This window comes from Salarias fasciatus, chromosome 15 (assembly GCF_902148845.1).
Source record: "Salarias fasciatus chromosome 15, fSalaFa1.1, whole genome shotgun sequence".
NCBI classification, from domain to species: domain Eukaryota; kingdom Metazoa; phylum Chordata; class Actinopteri; order Blenniiformes; family Blenniidae; genus Salarias; species Salarias fasciatus.
The window spans coordinates 25,702,804-25,723,596 of NC_043759.1; the positions used below are offsets into that span (position 1 = coordinate 25,702,804).

A 20,793-nucleotide genomic window follows, 5' to 3' on the forward strand; every position below is an offset into this window, starting at 1 on the left:
AATATTTACAATGAATATAATTCTAAAACAATGTCTCAATGTTTACAATATTAAAACTACATGCATCTCAAACAATACTGACGATATTAAATATTTACTACTATAAAATATTTACAATACTAAATTATTTTTTAAATATATCTACAATACTTAAATAATATATCCCAAAAGTTTACAATAACATATTTACATATCAATATCAACAATAACACTATTTGCATCTCAAACAATGTGACACAAATATTTACTGTACTAAACTATAAACCATATTTACAATACAAAGCCAGAATTATTTAAGGTACTAAACTATAAATATTGAATACAGGGCCGTTTCTTCCTATAGGCCAACTAGGCGAATGCCTAGGGCCCCCAAGCCACCAGGGGGCCCCAAAGCTGCATGTTCAACCCCTTCTGAGGAAAATTAAAATGTCCTTTTTTTATCTGTAGCTAGCTCTTGTGTTTATTACACCTCTAATATGCTTAAAAATAAACGTTGGATATAAATAAAAATAAACTGCAATGATTTGTGGCATTATTAGTCTGTTGGACCGCTCTGTTACACAGCAAGTGACGTCACGTAGCGGCCGCCGACAGGTACGATGGGAATGATTGACAGCTACCCGTCATTAGCGAGTGGATTAACAAAACAAACCATAATGGTATCAAAAAGAAAGCCCAGCGGCGCGGAAAAAAAGAAGACTGAGGAAGAAAAACGTTCAAAGGATAAAGGTAAGTCAATTGCTGGTGATGTGGGCTGCAGAGGTCGAGGTGAAACTTGTTTTTTTTTTTTTTTTTTTTTTTTTTTTTTTTGCAAGTTTGTTTATTTGTTGCACTATCTAGTGTTGGATAAATGTTAGCTTGCTGTCTGCTATTATCTGTTCGTCACAAACTCAGCTTTAAGCTTTGTCTCATGAAAGCTGGCCTGTCTTGCCATGGGAATGATTGGCTGACTCCGGACCGTAGAGCCGTTCATTCAGATTATAAGGAAAGGAGGCATGTTGTTGTAGCAGTCTGCTCTGTGTGGAAGTTGTCTCTCACATATTTTACACTTTATTTTATGATTAGTTAGAATTAATTTACTAAGTTTAGAGTGTATTGTATAGGACTCTAATTAAAACTGTGCCACTTTTTTGTTTTTAATTTAAAGAACTCTTTTAAAGGTCTGTTTTTTAATCGATCAATCAATCAACATTTATTTAATAGAGCCCTTTACAACACATACAGTGACCAAAGTGCGCTCCAAAATAATTAAAGTATATGAATAAAAATAAGTACATAATTTAAAACCAATAAAACAATATCAAACCAATAAAAACAAATACAAGTAATGTGTTCAATGAGTGTGATCTATAAATACTAGGCATGGTGTTTTCTTCTTATTTTAGACTGTTATGGCAGTGGTTCATTTGTCTTAGTTTTATTAATTTAGTACAATTGGTAAACTAATGCAGAAAACTCTTAAAAGTGGCAACTTTGTAACTGGGTACAAACTTTAAAGGGACACTGTACATCACAATGTTTAGTTTAAAGACAGATCATTTTAATTTTCTGCATTACTGCAACAACGCTGTAATAATAAAATAGAATATGTACTCAGGATCTATTTTTTGCTTGATAACCCCATGAGCTTTGTCGTTGCAGGAGCAATTCTAAAATATTTTGGCGCTCCAGACATCGAGCCTGAGAGATCGTCTGAACATCCTGACCTGGAAGCCCCGGGGCCATCAAATGCCTCCGAACCTCCTTCTGTCCAGAAACTCCAGAACAATCACTTACTTCAGAACCTCTTTCTGCCCAGGAAGCATCAGCTGCACATTTACATGGTCAGCTGTCTGTTTTTGATCCAGCTGACCTGCCAGTGGCCATCAGTTTTCTCTGATTCATTCAGAACTGATATAGCAGAGGGCCATTTCAGATCAGTTTTGTTTTTACGTTTCCCAGAAAAGAAGATGGCAGAAAGCTAGAAAGCAGACATTTTGAACGCAATACACTGTGACTGTTATTGTGAATAGTGTGTTATTAGCTGTTGTGCGGAGTGTGAGACTGTCGTGTTAAGTATTATTTTAAGCGGTGGTTTGTTTTGATTGATGAACTTTAAAATACATGTTGATTTGCTATGTTTTATTATTTAAAGTAAATGTTTTTTTCTTTTATAAATTCTCAATCTGTTTTATTTATTGACATATAGAGGATGATTTTCCTTGTATTATAGTCTTATCGGTTTAACTTGTCTGAGTGGCTCAACTATTAAGACGTTTGATTTTAACTGTAGCCTCGGCTTAGTAGACCATCTAAAGGGTTAGGAATCTCTTCATTACAGTCTGAAAAAATAGGGGCCCCCAAACAACATCTTGCCTAGGGCCCCCATGAAGCTTGAAACGGCCCTGATTGAATATACTAAACGAGAATCATTATTTAATAAACAGTATTTGTATGTCAAAAACGGGCTCAGTGGTTTCCCTTGGTGCTCCTCAGGGAATTTGGCAGCTGGCTCTCTCTGCAGGGGGCCTCCAGGTGGGAGTAGGAACAGCGCAGCTCCGCCTCCTGGGAGGAAAATCAAACACTCAGAAAAAACACACAAAACAACAGAATGAGCAGTGAGTCAAAGTGAGAGAAGCTTCATCTCTGCAGTGGCCTGATGAGCAGCAGATCATCCAGTACATACCTGCTCCTGGAGGGGCGGGTGCTCCGGGGCTGGGGGTGGGGGCTGGGCTCCCAGCATGCCACACCTGTACCCTGTCCAGGTGCAGGGACAGGGGGAGCAGGGGGCTGAGGGGCACGGGGTCGCCTCACAGGAGCCTACTTGGCCCGTTCTGGTGGAGCAGAGGCCGGACGCCGGCAGTGAGAGCGCCGCCTTTTGCCGGGTGGAGGGTCCAGGGCCGGGGGTCTGCCTGTGGAGCCTGAGAGCCCCGGTCTTGCGGGGGTCTCTTCAGGCAGCTGGTCCTGGTGGCGCTGCACCTCCGAGCTGCAGAGTGGCTGCAGTGCGGACACTGGCAGGAGGCGTCACCTGAAAACAACAAGTTAGAGGAATATTAAGAACATGGAGCACACTTTGACAATACTTAGACATCATTATCAAACTTTTTCACAAGTCTGGAGTTAAAGCAAACTAAGAAAATAAATAAAATAAAAAGGTCAGACTTGAAGGAGGCAATTTAAATCAAATTGGCATCAGAGAAAACCTGTGAAGACGTGACGGTCCAACTCATCCTGGTGAGAAAAAGTGCTGTGGCAGAAGGCACAGGACAGCAAGGCTCTTCCTCCTGGTGGTAGGGAGGGGGTCATCTTCCCGCGGTGCTTGGTGTTGGTCACATGTTCAGGGTTTAACAAGTACCTGCACGAATAATGGAAAGTTATCTTCTTCAGTTTGTTTCAAACACCAAACACACAGTTTCAACTCAAATAAGTTTCCATGTCTTTTATATTCCACAGTGAATGTTTTCTAGAGGACATGGAAACCATTTCTGGACTGTATTGATGTAAACATATCAGCTATAATGACAAGAACACTTCTGTCAAAAATTAGTTGGCAGGCTCGAACCACAAATGTCTGTTTTATGGTTGTTGTTTGTCTCTCAGCGCAGGTTGAGAGCAAAAAGTGACAAAAAGTGGCTGAAAAACGAATAAAGATGACGAGGAGTCTGTGTAAAGATGTCAGTATGAAGCAGGGCAAACGTTGGTGCTTTTTTCTCTCGTCGTCCAGAAGAACCCGACTACGACATGGGGAGTCGGGAGCTCCTGGCTAAGCTGACCCTGGAGGATGGACACACTGGTTGGAGGGAGCCGAACTGCCTTTCATGGTGTGGACAGACCATAAGGACCTTGAATATGTGCGCTCCTCTGAATAGGTTTGATCTCTACAAACTATGGTATGATTCAGCCACATGAGGGGTTTTTCACTGCCAAAACAAAGGAGGCCTGGGAGCCTGAGCTGGGTTTGGTGCTTCACCCTGTAACCTCACTCACATGTTTCTCACCTGCCCGACTCTCACTAATGTTTGCAGGTCTTACTTTGACATTATATCAGAGATATTTTTGAAACCAATTGACATTTCTCCACATATGTGTAAGGGAAACATCAGCTACCCAGCCATATTATTCTTCTTATTATTATTTTACTTTTATTTCATTGCTCCCATAACGTGTCTGATTCCCCAGAGCTGCATTCCCGTCCCCACAGGCTGTTCCCCTGCTTCACCACCAGAGGGAGCATCGCCTACAGTGAGCAGGGCCCGACTGAAACCCGTCTGGGGCAGTAATGTGTAAAACACACACCCAGACAGTGACAGCAGAGTGTTGTGTGTCTTCACAGAACGGTTCACTGTAGCTCTTTTAATAAAAATCCACAGGAGTCGGGCCGTCCCTTCAAGTGGGCAGCATAGAGCTGTTTGGACTTGCAGATGAACGTTTTCATCTGTGCAGTTAGCGGTTCTGGTATTTAGATCTCTGATGGCGAGACGCCGTCTCCTCCTCCACTGGAAGTCCCATCCAGTACAGCCTGGGCTGATGATGATGAGGTTCTGTTCTGAGGGAGAGAAAATGAGATCCTCCAGACAGGGCAGTGTCAATACATTTAACAATAAGTGGCAACCATTTCTTGACCTTTATGTCAGTATTTAGGCTTAAGTCCGTCCCCCCCCCCCCCCCCCCCCCCCCGCCCCCTTTCTTTGGGTTTCTTATGATAGGTTAGTTATTTCTGTGCAGCTACTTATCATTGTCAGCATGTGATATTTGTCACTTTTTCTATACATTACATTTTGTTGGACATTTTAAATTATATTTTGTTTAAATGTGTTTTTTTCCTCTTATTCAGTTTTGTTTTGTTTTACATTCAAAACTTAAAAAAAAGCAAAAGGCCAGAGGTTTGCTGATGTGATTCCTTGTCGGTGACAGTATATTTTTGTCTGCTCACCAATAAATATATGAAACAGAGAGTATGTGCGCTCTGCCAGGCGCCTGAATTCACGTCAGGCCCGCTGGACTCTGTTCTTCGGATGTTTCCGCTTCACTCTAACTCACCGCCCTGGGTCGCAGAACGTTAAACCTGCTGCCCTGTGCCGCCAGGTCTCCACTGAGGACTCGGCTTCTGCCCAGCTCCCGTTCCTCTGACCTGCATGTTGGCCTCTTTCTGACTTGGGAGGTTGAGTCTGAGGTTCTGCAGGCTCAGCTACAGGAACCTGGTCCTGGTAACGGTCCAGCTCGCTGCTTCTCTGTCCCTGGTTCTGTCCGTTCTCAGGTCCTGCAGTGGACTCACTCGTCCCTTGGACTTTGTGAGTGGTCTGCCTCCCTCTAACAGTTCTGCGCTGGTCCTTCCTGTAGACCGCCTTGCTGTGGTCTGACCAGTCCAGTTTACTGTTGAGGTGAACACCCAGGAATCTGTATGAGTCCACTCTGTCGATGTCCCTGCCCTGGTTGTTCACCGGTCTTGGGGGTTTGTGACAGTCATTTCAGATGTGAACAGTCATAATATTGTCCTTTAAATGTGTTCATTTTTGGTGTGTACGTTCCAGTGCTTCAGCCAAGTATTGACTGTGGCTCGCTGTGTATTTTCCGAGGAGGAGATCCTGTCTTTTGAACATGGAGTTGAGCTCTGACTGAAGCCAGCTAATTGTGAAGCAGAGGGATTCGTAATGAGTGTCACAAATTCCCTGTTAGTTTTGTGAGCGATGCTTTTGTTGTTTTTAGTCAGGCATCCCGTTAGGACAGCCATGGGGTCCTAGCAAGACTGAATTGTGGGCGGAGCTTATTTCCAGTGGGACTGCTAGTAATTTAGTTCAGAGATCTTGCTCTCATGAAGAGAGTTTGATTTAAAGGTGCATTAAGGAGTTTGCACGTTTTTATGCAAAACAGTGCCCCCTGCAGGCCTTGGACGTAATGCAGCTCAGTGAAAAACTTGTGCCTGTTGCTCGCATCCACAGAAGAGAGGAACTCCTTCCTCACTCTTTTAGTAGCGCTCAAGTAAAATGTAAGTTTCTTCTCCCTGGTGGAGTCTGTGCTGGAGCTGTGGCAGTGCTAGAAGCCAGTCTGTTCTGACTTTCTGGAAGATCCTGCTCAGTTGTTGCTCACTAAGCATCTGGCGGAGTAATGGCGGACAAAACGAAACCTAACTAAATCAGGCCAGTGGGAGCGCACATTACGTCATTCCTTTCAAATTCTCCCCAAAAAAATGCTGGTGCCGGACCTGCACTGCAACTTTCAAGTGACAATTTAGCGCTGTTAGCGGTACTTGCAGTGAATATGTCAGGGCACATTGTACACATTATTAAAAATGTGTAACATATTTATGGTGGAAAATAAGTATTTTTAAGGTTGAAAAACTCCTTAATGCACCTTTAAATTCTTAAAGCATGTTAGTTTTCATGTCAGGCGAATGTTGTGTGCCCTTATTAGCATGTGTTAGCCGCTGTGTGTGTGCAGCATTTTGTATGTAGATTCAGTTCTCTCAAGGTGAAGCTAATGCTAATCGGCCAGCTGTGCTAGGCTGCTGTGTGTATGTGGGATGCTACCAGGGCTGATTTGTTCAGTATTTTGATTGCCTCAGCACCATGTGGATAATGATTATACTTTAATCCTGTTGTATGGGATTGTTTATTAATGTTGATTATTTGTGTATCTTTTATTTTCTTATTCTGTTGTAGAAACCATTCATTCATTCGTCATTCAATCATCCATTCAGTTGCTGTTTTCAGTCCTTCAGCATCTCGGTGTACATTGACTCTCTGACTGGAGCAACCGTCATGGATAACTGGTTCCAGCGTCCCCGTTTCAACTCATAATCTGACAGAATGAGTTTGCCACTTGTTGATTTGCACATTGAATCCTGCAGGCGAGACAAACAGCAGCTGAAACTGTCTGCATCCCTGTCGAATCTACAGCGGCGGTAGCGTCTCATCGCTCCCATCCCTGACCCACGCAGTGGCCAGGGGGCAACAAGAGAATCCCCACAGCATGATGCTGCCTCCACCATGCTTTACAGTGTGTTCAGGGTGATGCGTAGTTCTAGTTTTCCACCACAAGTAGCATTTTGTATTTGGACCAGAAACTTAATTAAAAAAACAAAACAAAACATCAATGGTTATAGTGTGACAGAATGTGGAAAAGTTCAAGGCTTATCAATACTTTTACAAGCTTCTGTGTATGCATACACTGTAAATGTTGATTTCTTCGCATTGCATTTAATCCTCTTCTGGACCGTTTTCTTAGTGAAGCTGCTCGAGGGCAGCAAATGAGCTCTCCACTTTATCACAGCTTGATATTGAAATCAGGAAATAGAGTTGAAAATATTGACAGAGAATAACTTTGAACTCTTAAAACATGTTTCTGCTCAATAGGGACCGATATTTTAAAATTAATGGTCAAGTGGATAATGGATGTAGAGTACAGCTGGTATTAAATGGACCAGGAAAAGAAAATTAACAGTCTTTAAGCCTTTGTTATTGCTGAAATATTTCTCACAATAATGAAAAAAGAAATATTTGCATCTCAAAAAAATATTAAAATTATACAAAAACAATATTTAGATCTCAAACATTTAAAATACTAAAAATATAAACAATATATATATATACAATAATATTTACATAACTAAAAAAATATTTAGAGCTCAAATAATATTTATAATACCAAAAAATAAACATTTATATATTAAATCACATTATCACTACTAAACAATAAACAATATTTAGAGTTCAAATAATATTAAACATACCAAAAAATATATATATTTATATCTCAAATAGTATTTACAATACTGTTTTGTGGAATGTTTAGACAGGATCGGTCTTGGTCGGCACACAATGAACACACCAGACACTGATATGCTAGAATAAAAGCGTCAGTTTATTCCCCGCAACACAGCGTATCAGTCACACAGCAATATGCAGCGTAACAACACATTGTTATAGTTTCTTACCGCGACGCACGATCCGGGGAGCCAACAGATCAGGCAGGAAACTCTTTGCTGCATCAGTCCGAGCGAGTGTACACCTCCACGGAAGACTCCGACTAGGCTACGAGCGCGAGCCGTCTTTCATCCCGTCAGACCCCTCCCCTGGTGTCATTCCGAGATTGGCCAGATCTCTCATGAACCAGGGAGGATGACCAGGCAAAAGAGTTCTCGCATTCCTCTTTCTCCACCTGTCCCTACTCCCATCCATTGTCATGGTAACCGGACATCAACATCTTGCAGGACGAAAGAGTTCCCCCCACATTCCTGAACGTGTCAGAGCAACTCTTATAGATAACGATATGCGAACATGTCACCCTGACCCTGCTTCCCGGACCGCAGCAGAAAAACATGTTTATTCCAAAGCATAGGTGAACGTGCAAAACCGCACGAGCACAGAAGACACATGCAGAGCTGGAGGGGGCTGAGGACTTTCGTTAGGTCATGATGACTCCGGCTGGAAAGCAGCGCCGTCACCACAAATACCAAAAAATAAACAATATTTAGAGCTCAAACAACAACAGGCTCAGTGTTTTCCCTTCAGCAGTGCTGTTGCTGTCAGGACGCTCATGGTGCTGCTCAGGGAATTAAACACCTGGGTCTCTCTGCAGGTGGAATTGGCCCAGTAACCGTTGGAACAGTGAAGCTCCGCCTCCTGGGAGGAAAATCAAACACACTCAGAAAAAATGCACAAAATAGCTGCTCCCTGCTCCCGGTATGCCACACCTGTACCCCTGTCCAGGTGCAGGGACAGGGGGAGCAGGGGGCTGAGGGGCACGGGGTCGCCTCACAGGAGCCTTCTTGGCCCGTTCTGGTGGAGCAGGGGCCGGACACCGGCAGTGAGAGCGCCGCCTTTTGCCGGGTGGAGGGTCCAGGGCCGGGGGTCTGCCTGTGGAGCCTGAGAGCCCCGGTCTTGTGGGGTCTCTTCAGGCAGCTGGTCCTGGTGGCGCTGCACCTCCGAGCTGTGGAGTGGCTGCAGTGCGGACACTGGTAGGAGGCGTCACCTGAAAATAACAAGTTAGAGGAGTATTTAGAACATGGAGCACACTTTGACAATAGTTCTAGGATTAATGAAGGATCATTGAGTTTCTGGGTGTGAGGATCCTGCTTCTACAGGATTCCTGCCGTGGAGACCTGCCCTGTGGCGCTGGTGTTTCTGCCACAGGCTGCTGGTGACGCTGGTGCTTGGTCCCTCCAGATGGTTCCTCCTCAGACTCACTCCGTCTGCTGGCTTTCAGGCGTTGTTGTTTGGCCTGCCTCGCTGGGACGGCTACCTTCCCCGTGGTAGCGAGCTGTCAGGCCTGGTAGCTGGCGAAGGGGTCGAGGTGAGGAATCCATCTGGAGGATCTCTCAGGCAGGTCTCAGTCAGGACCAGAGGGCTTCAGACCCAGGCCCTGGAGGGATGGCTGCTGGGACTCTGCAGCACCACCTGGCCTCTGGTCATCCAGGTCCACCTCATGGTCAGGTGCTTGGCTGTGTTGGACCAAGCTGCTGTGGAATAGGGAAGAGGGAAGCCACAAGCCAAGCACATTTCAAACACGGCAGCACAGGCTGCGATGGAGGCTCCTGAACGACCCCGTTGATGGTCATGGGGTGCTTCAGGTTTTGATGGTGCAGCATGGGTGCTCATGTGGTTCTTGGGGAACCGTGGCTCCCTGTAGCGCCGCCCACACACACCACAGCTGAAGGGGGAGCACTCCTTGGGGCTTCCTCTGGTCAGACTCACACACACTTTGTGACGTGTGGCCACAAAAGAAAGAGGGATGAGCCTCCTCTGGAAGGCTGCTGGGTTCAGACCTGGGCCTCTCCAATGGAAACCTGAGCTCCTCCTCAACCAGGAGCTCCAGCACCGTGGTGGGATGTCCTGTTAATAAGGGTGAGACAAACATGGAGTCACATGAGTATCTAGATTTTTGGTTCAATAATTGTAAAATCGAAATTTTTTTTTGTTCAGCAATTTGTTTTTCCCTCCTCGGAGCTGGGAATTGAAGAATTTCAATTTAAATCGAATCAGGAAAGAAGCATATGGCCTCAGCCCTACCGGTGAAGATGTGTCAGTCCAGCTCCTCCTGGTGGGAGGAAGTCTGATGGCAGAACACACAGGGCAGCAAGGCTCTTCCTCCCTCGGTGCTTGATGTTGGTCACACGGTCGGGGGTTAACAAGCACCTGGAACAAAAACAGTAAAGTTATCTTCTTCCGTTTGTTTCCACTATTTAAGACACCAAACAGGCAGTTTCAACTCAGAGTTCACTGAAGATAAGTTTCAAGTAAAACTCAATTCAAAACTTTTTTTTAATCTGTAAACCCTGGGCACTTGTCTGTTTCATCAATGAAACGGATTGATGATTGAATACGGTATATGCAAACATTTAATCGATAATCGATTCATTTTTAGCATCCCTAATTTTCCAAATTATAATGCCCGATATAGTCCGATATAGAGTACCCCTCGGTTTGAAGGCATTTAGTGCTTTTTCACAGCCCAATAAAAATGACTCAACACCGCCTCCTCCTGGCCAGGAAGAATATCTGCACAAATAGGTCACCCTTGCAAAGCCACAGCCTCTCCTGAAGGCACAGTGCTGCTCTGCCTTTGTCTGTCATATCATGGCAACGGTGTGTGTTCGTGCATGCGCAATCAGTTTCACCAAATAAAAATAATTTATGTAAAAAGGCAGATCGCTACGCTGCTTTTTTTTACGTTACTGTGCTTTGCCAATGCTCTACATTCATTCACGGAGAATTAGTGAAGTGATACTTCGCTCTCCAGCTAGATGGCGGCTCACCAGCAGGAACACATCGTTAGAGAGATTTAAACAATTTGCAAGTCTTTCTTTGGAAGAAAAACATCAAATTTTGAATGATGGGAGACCGGCACCTGAGCTACCGGATCTTCAGCAAAGGAAAGGAAAAAAAATCGTTCGTACTTTTGTAAGTGAATGATACAAAAGGAAGGACTGGCTCTGTGGATGCGCTGTGCCGAACTGTCATTGTCTCACTCATTTTGCATCTAGAACATAAACAAGGAATGCGCGCTGTTATCATGAGATATAAAGTTAATTGCTAGAGTCTTGGGACTGCTGTTAAATTATTGCTCGAACTTTTTTAATGGAGTCTTACTATCTTGATTTTGTTAGATTAAGCAGGCACTTACCTGCCTCCACGTGTAAATTGTCATTGGGGTGTCAGCCTGCCTACCTAACCCTGGAGCTCACAACATGTGCCTGGAGTTAACTTCATAAAACAGAAATAACCTGTTTGCAGTTACCTGAACACCCAAAACAAGAATAAACATGGCTGCCTTCTCAATTGGCGCCAGATTCCGCGAACAGAATCCCATTGAGGCCATAACTTATCTTCAGCATGAACTTTAACATTAACGTCGTGTCTTCTGAACACTGTTACACAACAACTGGTTTACACACACAGAAATAAACCTCAAATGCTCCGGAGCCACAAATGAACAAACCAAGAACACGTGACTGCGGACGGCGGCCGCCATTTCCTTCAAATTAAACTGTTCAGACTCTTTACTCACTTTTGCTTCACTAAACACATATCGCCAGGAATTCATATTACTTTATCAACATCCGTGATTACATACAAAATATTTACTGACCTGTAAATATTACAAATGTATTACACAGAAATCAGCGACGCAGAACGACTGCTGCTCCATCATCGGATTATGAGCGTTTGTTGCTCTGCGCCGCTGAAAGGGTTCCCGAATGACGCTATCTAGAGGGTGCTGCCCCCCTGTGTCCATTTGGAGAACAGCATGTCTGCAATTATGCATTATGCACTTCCATCTGTCTCCTGATAATCAACCAGATAAAGAAAAACGCCTCTGCCACAGGAGGAAAACAAACAATAAAGTAATCCCAACAAAACACTTATTTTTTGAGCATCACATCCACCCTGACAAAGAAAAATGGCTCCAGACATTTGTTGCAACCAAAGAAAAACTCTCATTTCTTCCCCTCTTTTCTTTTTCTTCTATGTGGTGTGTGGCATGTAATATTTGTATGGTAGAACAGCGAATAAATCCCCAAAGTTCTCAAAACAATACAGTTATTCTCGAAGGCCTCTGGATTAAAACTAAACAATAATAAATGAGAATTATTACCAATCCATGATTCTTCTCTGGCAACAATTCATAATATCCCTGTTAAATCAACTGTTAAGTATCTGGGTATGCACATCATTAAAAACGTTAACACTTTAGAAAACCTCAACATTTGGAACACATTAGAAAAATGCAAGTCGTACTTGAATCTCATTGCTTGAATATTCCTCACAAAACATGGAATGTTTTTCCAGATTCATCAGTTCAGCCTATTCAATGTCAGTTTCCAAGAATGCAATAAAATCTATAAACCAAGCTAATTTTAACTATATTTGGAAAAGGAAAACGCACTACATTAGGAAAAGAAATATGATTCAAGGTTATGAGGAAGGAGGTCTGAAAGCCAATGATATAGAATATATTAATGGCACGATTAAAATTAATTAGCTAAGGTTTCACATCCCAAATCACATTTTTATTAAGTTAAGAGGCATTAATCTGTTCCTCAGAAGTGACTACTTCAACATCAAATTATTAGCCTTTCATAGACAGGTATGACAGTATTGGGAAATGATTTACAAGCATAGTTACAGTCCCCATAACACCTGAACTGCAGGTATATTCTGTTTAAAAACAGAGAGGAAATGTATTCATTTTTAGGTTTTTTGTTCAAAATTCAATTTAACTAGTAGATGTTGATAAAACAGTGTTACCAATGCAATCCCACAGTCTGTAATTAGGATGTCTTATAATCTACAAAGTAATAAACCCGGTTCTCCCTTTGCTCTCAGCTTTGCTGTGGTGCTTGTATTGCTGTCTGTTGAGTTATGTTCTGAGTTCCTACCAGTTGAATTTACCTGAATGCACAGTTGGAGAGGGGCCAAAAGGTGTGAACCTGAAAAAGTGTGATCTGAAAGTGAAAGAGAGTTTTGAAGGTGAAAATGTCTTAAAAGAAAGAAAAAGGATTTGAATGAGAAAAAGTAAGACCTCAATATGAAAACCTGCAACCGAAAAAATATAACTTTAAATATATTAAAGAATTCCACGGCTAATCAAAATTATTTGTAAGTTGAGAAATCTTTTCGTGCACTTGTTTTTATTTTGAAATCAGTGTTTTTTTCTTTTTAATCAAAGAGCAACGCTTGAGCATTTAGTTTCAAATTTAATGTTTTTCAATCACTTTTTTTTTTTAATTCCCAAACCTTTTGGTCTTGATTTCACTCCACTTGAACAAACCCCACTTTACCTCGTGTTTTTGTGCAAGGTGTGGTGGTGGTTGTCGCTTACCATGGTTAAAAAAATAATAGGTCTTAACACGTAGGGCTTCATAATAGGTCGATATCATAGATCGATATGAATGAATGTACTGGATACGTGGTCCTCATCCAATATGGCGGCCACACTTTACGTCACTCTAGCTTTAACCAATCACGGGGCTCCGCGCACGTCACGGTGGGGTTCAGAGGTCAGAGGTTGCCAGGGGGAAAGCAAGATGGCGGCAGGCAGGGTGAGCTGGAGGCGGATGTGATTCTAAAGTGACTGTAAATAGAACATCTGATATAAAGTCTCCGAGCCGAGGGGCTCCGCGGACACCATGGAGGCGCTGACGGCGCCGCTCTACGCCTTCTTATGGCGGCTGCTGCATCTCCTGCTCCACGTCCACACGGCGCTGCTGTCCTGGCTCCGTCCCCGCCTTCCGAGCCCGACGAGCCGGCTGTGGGAGCGCGCCGTGGCCGCCCTCACCGTGCCGGGAGCCGCGACCGGCTTCCCGGGCCACCAGAAGACGCTGGGGCTGCTCGGCGGAGACCCCACGGAGGCTCGCCGCTCGCGGTGGCTCGCTGACGGCCAGGCTCTGGAGAAGCTGCCGGTCCACATCGGCTTGCTGGTGGCGGAGGAGGAGCACAGCTACACGGACCTGGCCAACCTGGTGGTGTGGTGCATGGCGGTGGGCATCTCCTATGTCAGCGTGTATGACAACCAGGGTAAGACGCTCCGTGCAGGCTCTGGAGGCTCCCTGGCAGTACCTGTCAGGATCAGTCACAATCCACACAACTGATCCGTGTCTCAAAACGAAGCAACAAGTGACTTGACTGTGATTTGAATGATCAGTCTGGGTCTTTGGATACTGGTTGATTTTCTTCTGCACAGCTCTGAACTGTTACTGTTCATTCAGAAATAGATCTGGTGCAGGTCTGAGGAGAAGAGCATGTTTAACCTGTTCATGGTGTCTGGGCTTTGCTGTGAGTGCTTTACCCTGTCGTCCTCTTTCCGGAGGGTTCTTCCGGAAGAATAACTCTCGCCTGCTGGAGGAGATCGTCCGTCAGCAGCAGGAGCTGCTGGGCGTGGACGGATCCAGGTACGGGGTGGATTTCCTCAGCAGCAGCATCAACAGTTATCAGAACAAAGGTGAGCCTGGAGCCCAGCAGCTGCACCTGCTCCGTCTCTCCTGGATGAATTCAGACTGCACTTCTACCCATCAGGAGGAGTTGTGACTGTGTGTGACTGTGTGTGTGTGTGTGTGTGTGTCAGTCGTGTCCTGCAGGCCCACTCTGAAGGTGCTGTGCCCTGCAGACGGGAAGCAGAGCATCGTGCAGGCCGCCCAGCAGCTCTGCCGCTCGGTGGAGAACAAGCAGAGCAGCTCCAAAGACATCAGCGTGTCGTCGCTGGACGTCCTCCTCAGAGGTGACGAGGAGCTTCCCTGCCGGGATCTCGTCTTTGAGTTCCAGGTTTTAATCCGCTGATTCCCTCATCGTCTTGTTTCAGAATCGAAGAACATCCCGGACCCCGAGCTGGTGCTGAAGCTGGGCCCGGTGAACAGCACGCTGGGCTTCCTGCCCTGGCACATCAGACTCTCCGAGTTCATGTAAGCCGCAGCTTCCTGTCCCGGGACGCCACCGCCTCCCCTGTCTGTCCTGACGGTCTGTCTGTCCGTCTGTCCACAGCTCCCTGCCGTCCCACAGGAACCTGGCGTACGAGGAGCTGCTGGCGGCGCTGCAGCGCTACAGCTGCTGCCAGCAGCGGCTGGGACAGTGAGGCCTGGGCTCCACGTCGTACACGTTGTTGTGTATCACATTTCAATAGAAATATAACTGTTATTAAAATATATTGCTCCCACGTTGTTTTTTTTTTTTCAACTTCAATGTGAATCATAAAAACCAATCCCACCAATGTTTTCAGGATTTTAACCCATTAAATTCCCGCTGATTTTTTTCAAACTGTCCACTGTGGTTTTTATAGGAACGAAATGCTCCATGGGAGGAGGATTGGAGGGTTTTCAGTTTACTAACTTTGATCCAGCATTTTTATTGTCAGATTTGTAATTTAATTGTTCCTTTCATCCAGTTATTTACCATATTTCAATACACACATAGATTTGATTTAAACAGATCACTTCCCTTTTTTCTTCTTTCTTTTTCAACTTTACTCTTCAGAGTTAAGACTTGTTCTCGCCTCATTTTCAGGATATTAGTCTATTAAATGTCACGTTGTTTACTCTGTCGTTTAAAACTGTGTAAAATAAAGCTTTGTAGTTAATCCTATAATCAGGCCTTCACATTAACATTTTAAACTGCTGCACAAATCTTTTCCCTCTACTGAAGCGTCATGATTGACGTTTAGTTGTTCTTATTTGCACTGGTGTAAAAAACATTTCTGGTGTAAAAAGCATGAGTAACTTGAATTATCGATCAATCAGTTCCTCGTTGAGTAAATGAATGTGTTTGCTGTATTAACTTACAGCACACTACATGTCTTTTCTATCATGTGTAAAAGTCATTTTGATCTAGGTTTCTGTGGTGTAGTGGTCACACGCAGAAGGACCTGGGTTCAATCCCCAGCAGAACCACGTTCTCCCTCAGTTTCCATGTATCAGAAAATATTCCTCCATTTCTACCGACCTGCCCTCCATCCGAAGCCTCTACCTGAATTTTCGCAGCCCACACACAGACTCCTCCCATCTGCTAGCCATTACAGAGCACTGCACACTAAACCCAGCAGACCCAGAGCCAGTTTCTTCCCCCGGACCATGACCCAGATGACCTCTCAGTAATCAGAGTAAGGATCCACTGTGAAAGCTAGTCATGTAAAATACAGCACAGCCCAGGAAACCCTGCCTGCTGCACATCACTGTCAGTATAGTTTAAAGATGTTGTGTATATTTCTCTCTCCTGTTCTTTCCTTCTTGTCTTTAAAATGTTCATACAGTTGCAAATATTGGGACTTCTGTTTTCAGGATGTTTATATTTATTTATATTACCATTCTCTAATATAACTTACAGTTCATTAATCCAGTTAACCCGTGACTGAGATTTAAACGGGCAAATGTGGTAAGAATGTAAAATAAATCTACAGAAGCGTGTCGTATTCACATGGAAGAATAAAAATGAACTCTGCCTTTCTGAATTAACAGAATAATTATCTTGTGAGTGGGAGAAATGGCAGGTTTACCCTGCTGCTCTCCCATTAATTTTTATTTTTTCATAAAATTGGAATAATGCAATAGTTGTCTTATTAATTCAGGAAAACAGCCACTTTTTTAATTATTAATTTTTTTTTTTATAATTACCAGATAATTATCTGGTTAATTCAGAAAAACAGACCCTTTTTTTTATTCATTTTTCTTATAATTTCAAAGTAATTATCTCATTAGTTTAGAAAAAGGGGCCTATTTTAATTGTTTTTCATGTGAAATCAAAGTGCTTCAGTACAAATCATTAAAAATGTGGGATTAAAAAAAACACTGATCGAGTTGATGGGCTTATTTTCTTGTCTGGCACGGTCTGACAAGCATTAATGTTAATATCAAGCGCTGATGACCTTTGACCTCATGAAGATCAGTTCTTCCGAATGGTGAGCCTGAAACAACCCATAATAAATCCTTAAAAATATTTTACATTCTAGGTGTTTATTACTTTATTTAACTGGAGAAAATCAAGCAAAATCAGCTTGTTCATCAAGTGTAGCATCCTCAGACCAGAGGACCGTCCCGCGTCTCCGGGTCTGCGCCTCATCCGGTGAAACAGCGACGCCCAGCGGCAGGCTGCGGCGGTGCACTCGGATCCGAGGCGTCAAAGGGGGGCGGACACCGCGAGCCGAGCTGCCCGCTGCTGCCGCACGGCCACGGACCACCGGAGGCTCTGCAGCGCCCCGCTGCCCCTCACACCTGCTCCTGCCCCGGCCCTGCTCCTCCTCCTCCTCCTCCTCCTCCTCCTCCTCCTCCTCCTCCTCCTCTTCCTCCTCCGGTACTCCTCGCAGCATCATGCGCGTGCGCGCGGCGGCCGTGTAGAAGGATGATTTCTGTGGTGTCGACAGTGGAGAGCGTCCCCAGAGGTTCCGGCAGCCCGGCTCCGAGCCTGCAGCAGCGGATCAGGAGGCTCTTCTCCAGGTACCGGTACCGTCCGCAGCGGCGGGGAGCGAGCGACGCGCGCAACAGATGCGCACGTCGCGTCCACACACTGCAGTGCGCGCGTGAGGAGGGATCCGGGGCGTTCCTGCAGCCTCGGCGCGGTCCAGGTCCCGGTCCAGGTCCCGGTCCAGGTCCCGGTCCAGGTCCCGGTCCAGGTCCCGGTCCTGTCATCTCGACACACCTCTCACTGCTCATTTGCATAACCCACACCTCCACACCTGACCCGCGAGCTCCATCCACTGATCTCCATCCACCTCCTGTGGTGTGTGTGTGTGTGTGTGTGTGTGTGTGTGTGTGTGTGTGTGTGTGTGTGTGTGTGTGTGTGTGTGTGTGTGTGTGCCCTGCAGGGACCTGCTGGTGACCCTGGCCCTGGGCCAGGTCCTGTCCCTGCTGATCTGTGCCATCGGTCTGACCAGCAAGTACCTGGCTCATGACTTCCACGCCAACACGCCGCTGTTCCAGAGCTTCCTCAACTACATCCTGCTGTTCCTGGTCTACACCACCACGCTGGCAGTCCGGCAAGGTACGTACAGCCGTGTGTGTGTGTGTGTGTGTGTGTGTGTGTGTGTGTGTGTGTGTGTGTGTGTGTGTGTTGATGTGATCTTTGCTTTCTTTCTTCTTCTTTTCAATCATTGGTGATCTCTCTCTCTCTCCCTCTCTCTCTCCCTCTCTCTCTCTCTCCCCCTCTCTCTCCCTCTCTCTCTCTCTCCTGTCTCCCCCCCTCTCTCTCCCCCTCTCTCTCTGTCCCTCTCTCTCTCCCCTCTCTCTCTCTCTCTCCCCCCTCCTCTCTCTCCCTCTCTCCCTCCCCCCTCTCCCCCCCTCTCTCTCCCCCCCTCCCTCTCCCTCTCTCCCCCTCTCTCCCCCCCTCTCCCCCCCTCCCCCCTCCCTCTCCCCCCCTCTCTCTCTCCCTCCCTCCCCCCTCTCTCTCCCTCTCTCTCTCTCCCTCTCTTTTCTCCCCTCTCTCCCCCCTCTCTCTCTCTCTCTCCCTCCTCTCCCTCTCTCTCTCTCTCTCTCTCTCTCCCCCCCCCCTCCCTCTCTCCCTCCCTCCAGGTGAGGGGAACCTCCTGGCCATCCTGAAGCAGCGCTGGTGGAAGTACCTGATCCTGGGCCTGGTGGACATTGAGGGGAACTACCTGGTGCTGAAGTCCTTCCAGTTCACCACGCTGTCCAGCGTGCAGGTTCCTGCTTCTCCACTGCTTCCGTTCGGTTTCCGGCGGTCTGTTTGGTTTTCACGCAGCAGCAGCAGCAGCAGCAGCAGCAGCAGCAGCAGCAGCAGCAGCAGCAGCAGCAGCGTTCGACTGAGCCGTAACGCGCATTCTGTGGGGGATCAGACATTTTGAAATGAGGTTTTTCCTTCGTTATTGCTTCATTGTTGCCTCCACCAACACAGAATGAAACGTGGAGGAAGCTATCGAGCATTTCACAGAGCTACGGCAAATAAATCAGAGTAACGCATCAGTGGAGACAGTCTGTCAGAACCAAAGCTGTGTGGAGAAGAAGAACTGCGATGCTTCCTCCACAGCAGCACTGAAAACAGCAGTCCAGATGTTTTTAGGCCGCGGCCATCAGCATAAACTCTGAGCTGATGACTGAGGCTATTATGCATTGGATGGCCTTCAACCCTGTGTTCAGTCCCGGTGTCCCGTCTCCCCCCCCCCGTCCCCCCGTCCCCCCAGCTGCTGGACTGCTTCGTCCTCCCCGTGGTCCTGCTGCTGTCCTGGTTCTTCCTGCTGGTCAGATTCAAGGCGGTCCACTGCGTGGGAGCAGGACTGTGTCTGCTGGGCGTCGGCGTCATGGTGGGAGCCGACGTCCTGCTGGGCCGCCAGGGCCTCGGCAAGTACACACACACTCACACACACACACACCCTGTCAGTGCGGCCGGTCTCTGAACCGTCCTGCTCGTCCGGCGTCCAGGAGAGCAGCAGCTGACGGGGAACCTCCTGGTTCTGGGCGGAGCCACGCTCTACGGGATCTCCAACGTCTGCCAGGAGTTCATCGTGAAGAACCTGAGCCGCGTGGAGTTCCTGGGCATGATGGGACTCTTCGGGTCCTTCTTCAGCGGCATCCAGCTGTGAGTCTGTCTCTGCGTTCCAGTCCGTCTTCCCTGCTCCCGTCTCCAGAAGCCTGGAGCCGGGTGGCGGTGGCGGCGGCGGCGGCAGCGGCGTTTAGAGCCGCCTCGCCTCTACAGCGTGTGTTTCTGCTGCAGGGCCATCATGGAGCACAAGGAGCTGCTGAAGGTCTCCTGGGACTGGCAGATAGGTGAGACCACACACACACACACACACACACACACAGGTCAGAATGGGGTCAGCTGACCTGGGCTCCTCCGCAGGCCTCCTCTACGTCGGCTTCAGCGCCTTCATGTTCGGCCTGTACAGCTTCATGCCGGTGGTGATGAAACGGACGAGCGCCGCCTCCGTCAACCTGTCCCTGCTGACCTCTGACCTCTACACCCTGTTCTGCGGCCTGTTCCTGTTCCACTACAGGGTAGGCGGTGGGGGGGGGGGGGTTTGGTGGGACTGCGTGATGAGGGTCCTGCTGAGCTGTGATGGTGTGTGTGTTCCAGTTCTCCAGCCTCTACCTGGTCTCTCTCCTGGTCATCCTTCTGGGCCTGCTGCTCTACTCCTCCTCCTCCACCTACGTGGTCCAGGACCCCCGGGTCTACAAGCAGTTCAGGAACGCCGGCGGTCCGGCGGCGGCCGGCGGCCCGGCGCCGCCGGGCCCGGCGGTCCTGGAGCCGTCCGTGACCTACAGCAGCCTGAGCACCGAGCCGGGGGACGAGCCCCCCGTCCGGGTGGCCTAGGACCCGGGAGCCGCCGGCCTGGGAGCGAGCTGCAGTCTGCAGGACGGAGACGCAGAGACCACGGACGGTCCGGACCGCCCCCCTCGCCGCCCTCGCCCCCCTCCTGTACGTCCCCGGTCAGCAGAGCGACACACAGACACGCTCCGAGCCGAGGCGGCGGGGCAGCTCACCGTGAGCAGAGCCCTCCGTCGTCTCCTGTACATATTCAGTGTCGTGGTTCGGTTTCGTCTTTTGATACGAGTCAGAGACGCCGGTCCTCAGAGAGACGCTCCCGTCCTCGGCAGCAGGTCCACACAGATCTCCCAGGAAACACCGCTTTGTGGATTTTAATGGATTTCCTATGAATTACACACTGGTTTGAAAAAAAAGGTCTAATATCAGGAATAAAAGCAGCTGAAGAAGGTGAAACATCTCAGTCAGGCTTTACACGAGGAAAAGAAAAGAAGAAGGAAAAACTGAAAAAAGTAAAAGAAAGAGGAAAAAGAGATTAAAAAGATAAAAGGAGAAATAGAAAAAGGGAAAGAAAATGAGATTAAAAATGCTCGTACAATTAAAACCACTCGAGCCATTCGGA

The 20,793-nt window shown here is 46.8% G+C and overlaps 2 protein-coding genes across 2 annotated transcripts; both read left to right on the top strand.

Annotated features, from left to right (window-relative positions):
• The first annotated feature begins 13,489 nt into the window (after window positions 1–13,489).
• On the top strand, window positions 13,490–15,147 carry nus1 (NUS1 dehydrodolichyl diphosphate synthase subunit). The gene is made up of 5 exons (XM_030110233.1): window positions 13,490–13,994; window positions 14,287–14,418; window positions 14,542–14,694; window positions 14,776–14,875; window positions 14,955–15,147. The coding sequence occupies exons 1-5, from the start codon at window positions 13,607–13,609 to the stop codon at window positions 15,043–15,045; spliced, it is 864 nt and encodes a 287-aa protein (XP_029966093.1). The 5' UTR covers window positions 13,490–13,606; the 3' UTR covers window positions 15,046–15,147.
• Window positions 15,148–17,220: 2,073 nt separating this feature from the next.
• Window positions 17,221–20,230, top strand: slc35f1 (solute carrier family 35 member F1). Its single transcript, XM_030110149.1, has 8 exons — window positions 17,221–17,395; window positions 17,764–17,939; window positions 18,467–18,594; window positions 19,093–19,249; window positions 19,331–19,487; window positions 19,623–19,675; window positions 19,749–19,903; window positions 19,983–20,230. Exons 1-8 carry the CDS (start codon window positions 17,301–17,303, stop codon window positions 20,217–20,219), a joined length of 1,158 nt encoding a protein of 385 aa, XP_029966009.1. The 5' UTR covers window positions 17,221–17,300; the 3' UTR covers window positions 20,220–20,230.
• Window positions 20,231–20,793: the final 563 nt, after the last annotated feature.

What these genes read in the sequence shown, in the direction of transcription:
- nus1 (XM_030110233.1), top strand. Translation starts at nt 13,607, where the DNA reads ATGGAGGCGCTGACGGCGCCGCTCTACGCCTTCTTATGGCGGCTGCTG. An exon ending in CAGCGTGTATGACAACCAGG is followed by an intron (nt 13,995 to 14,286) that starts GTAAGACGCTCC and finishes CTCTTTCCGGAG; the next exon opens with GGTTCTTCCGGAAGAATAAC. An exon ending in CAACAGTTATCAGAACAAAG is followed by an intron (nt 14,419 to 14,541) that starts GTGAGCCTGGAG and finishes TGTGTGTGTCAG; the next exon opens with TCGTGTCCTGCAGGCCCACT.
- slc35f1 (XM_030110149.1), top strand. Translation starts at nt 17,301, where the DNA reads ATGATTTCTGTGGTGTCGACAGTGGAGAGCGTCCCCAGAGGTTCCGGC. An exon ending in CCACGCTGTCCAGCGTGCAG is followed by an intron (nt 18,595 to 19,092) that starts GTTCCTGCTTCT and finishes CCGTCCCCCCAG; the next exon opens with CTGCTGGACTGCTTCGTCCT. An exon ending in CTCCTGGGACTGGCAGATAG is followed by an intron (nt 19,676 to 19,748) that starts GTGAGACCACAC and finishes GCTCCTCCGCAG; the next exon opens with GCCTCCTCTACGTCGGCTTC.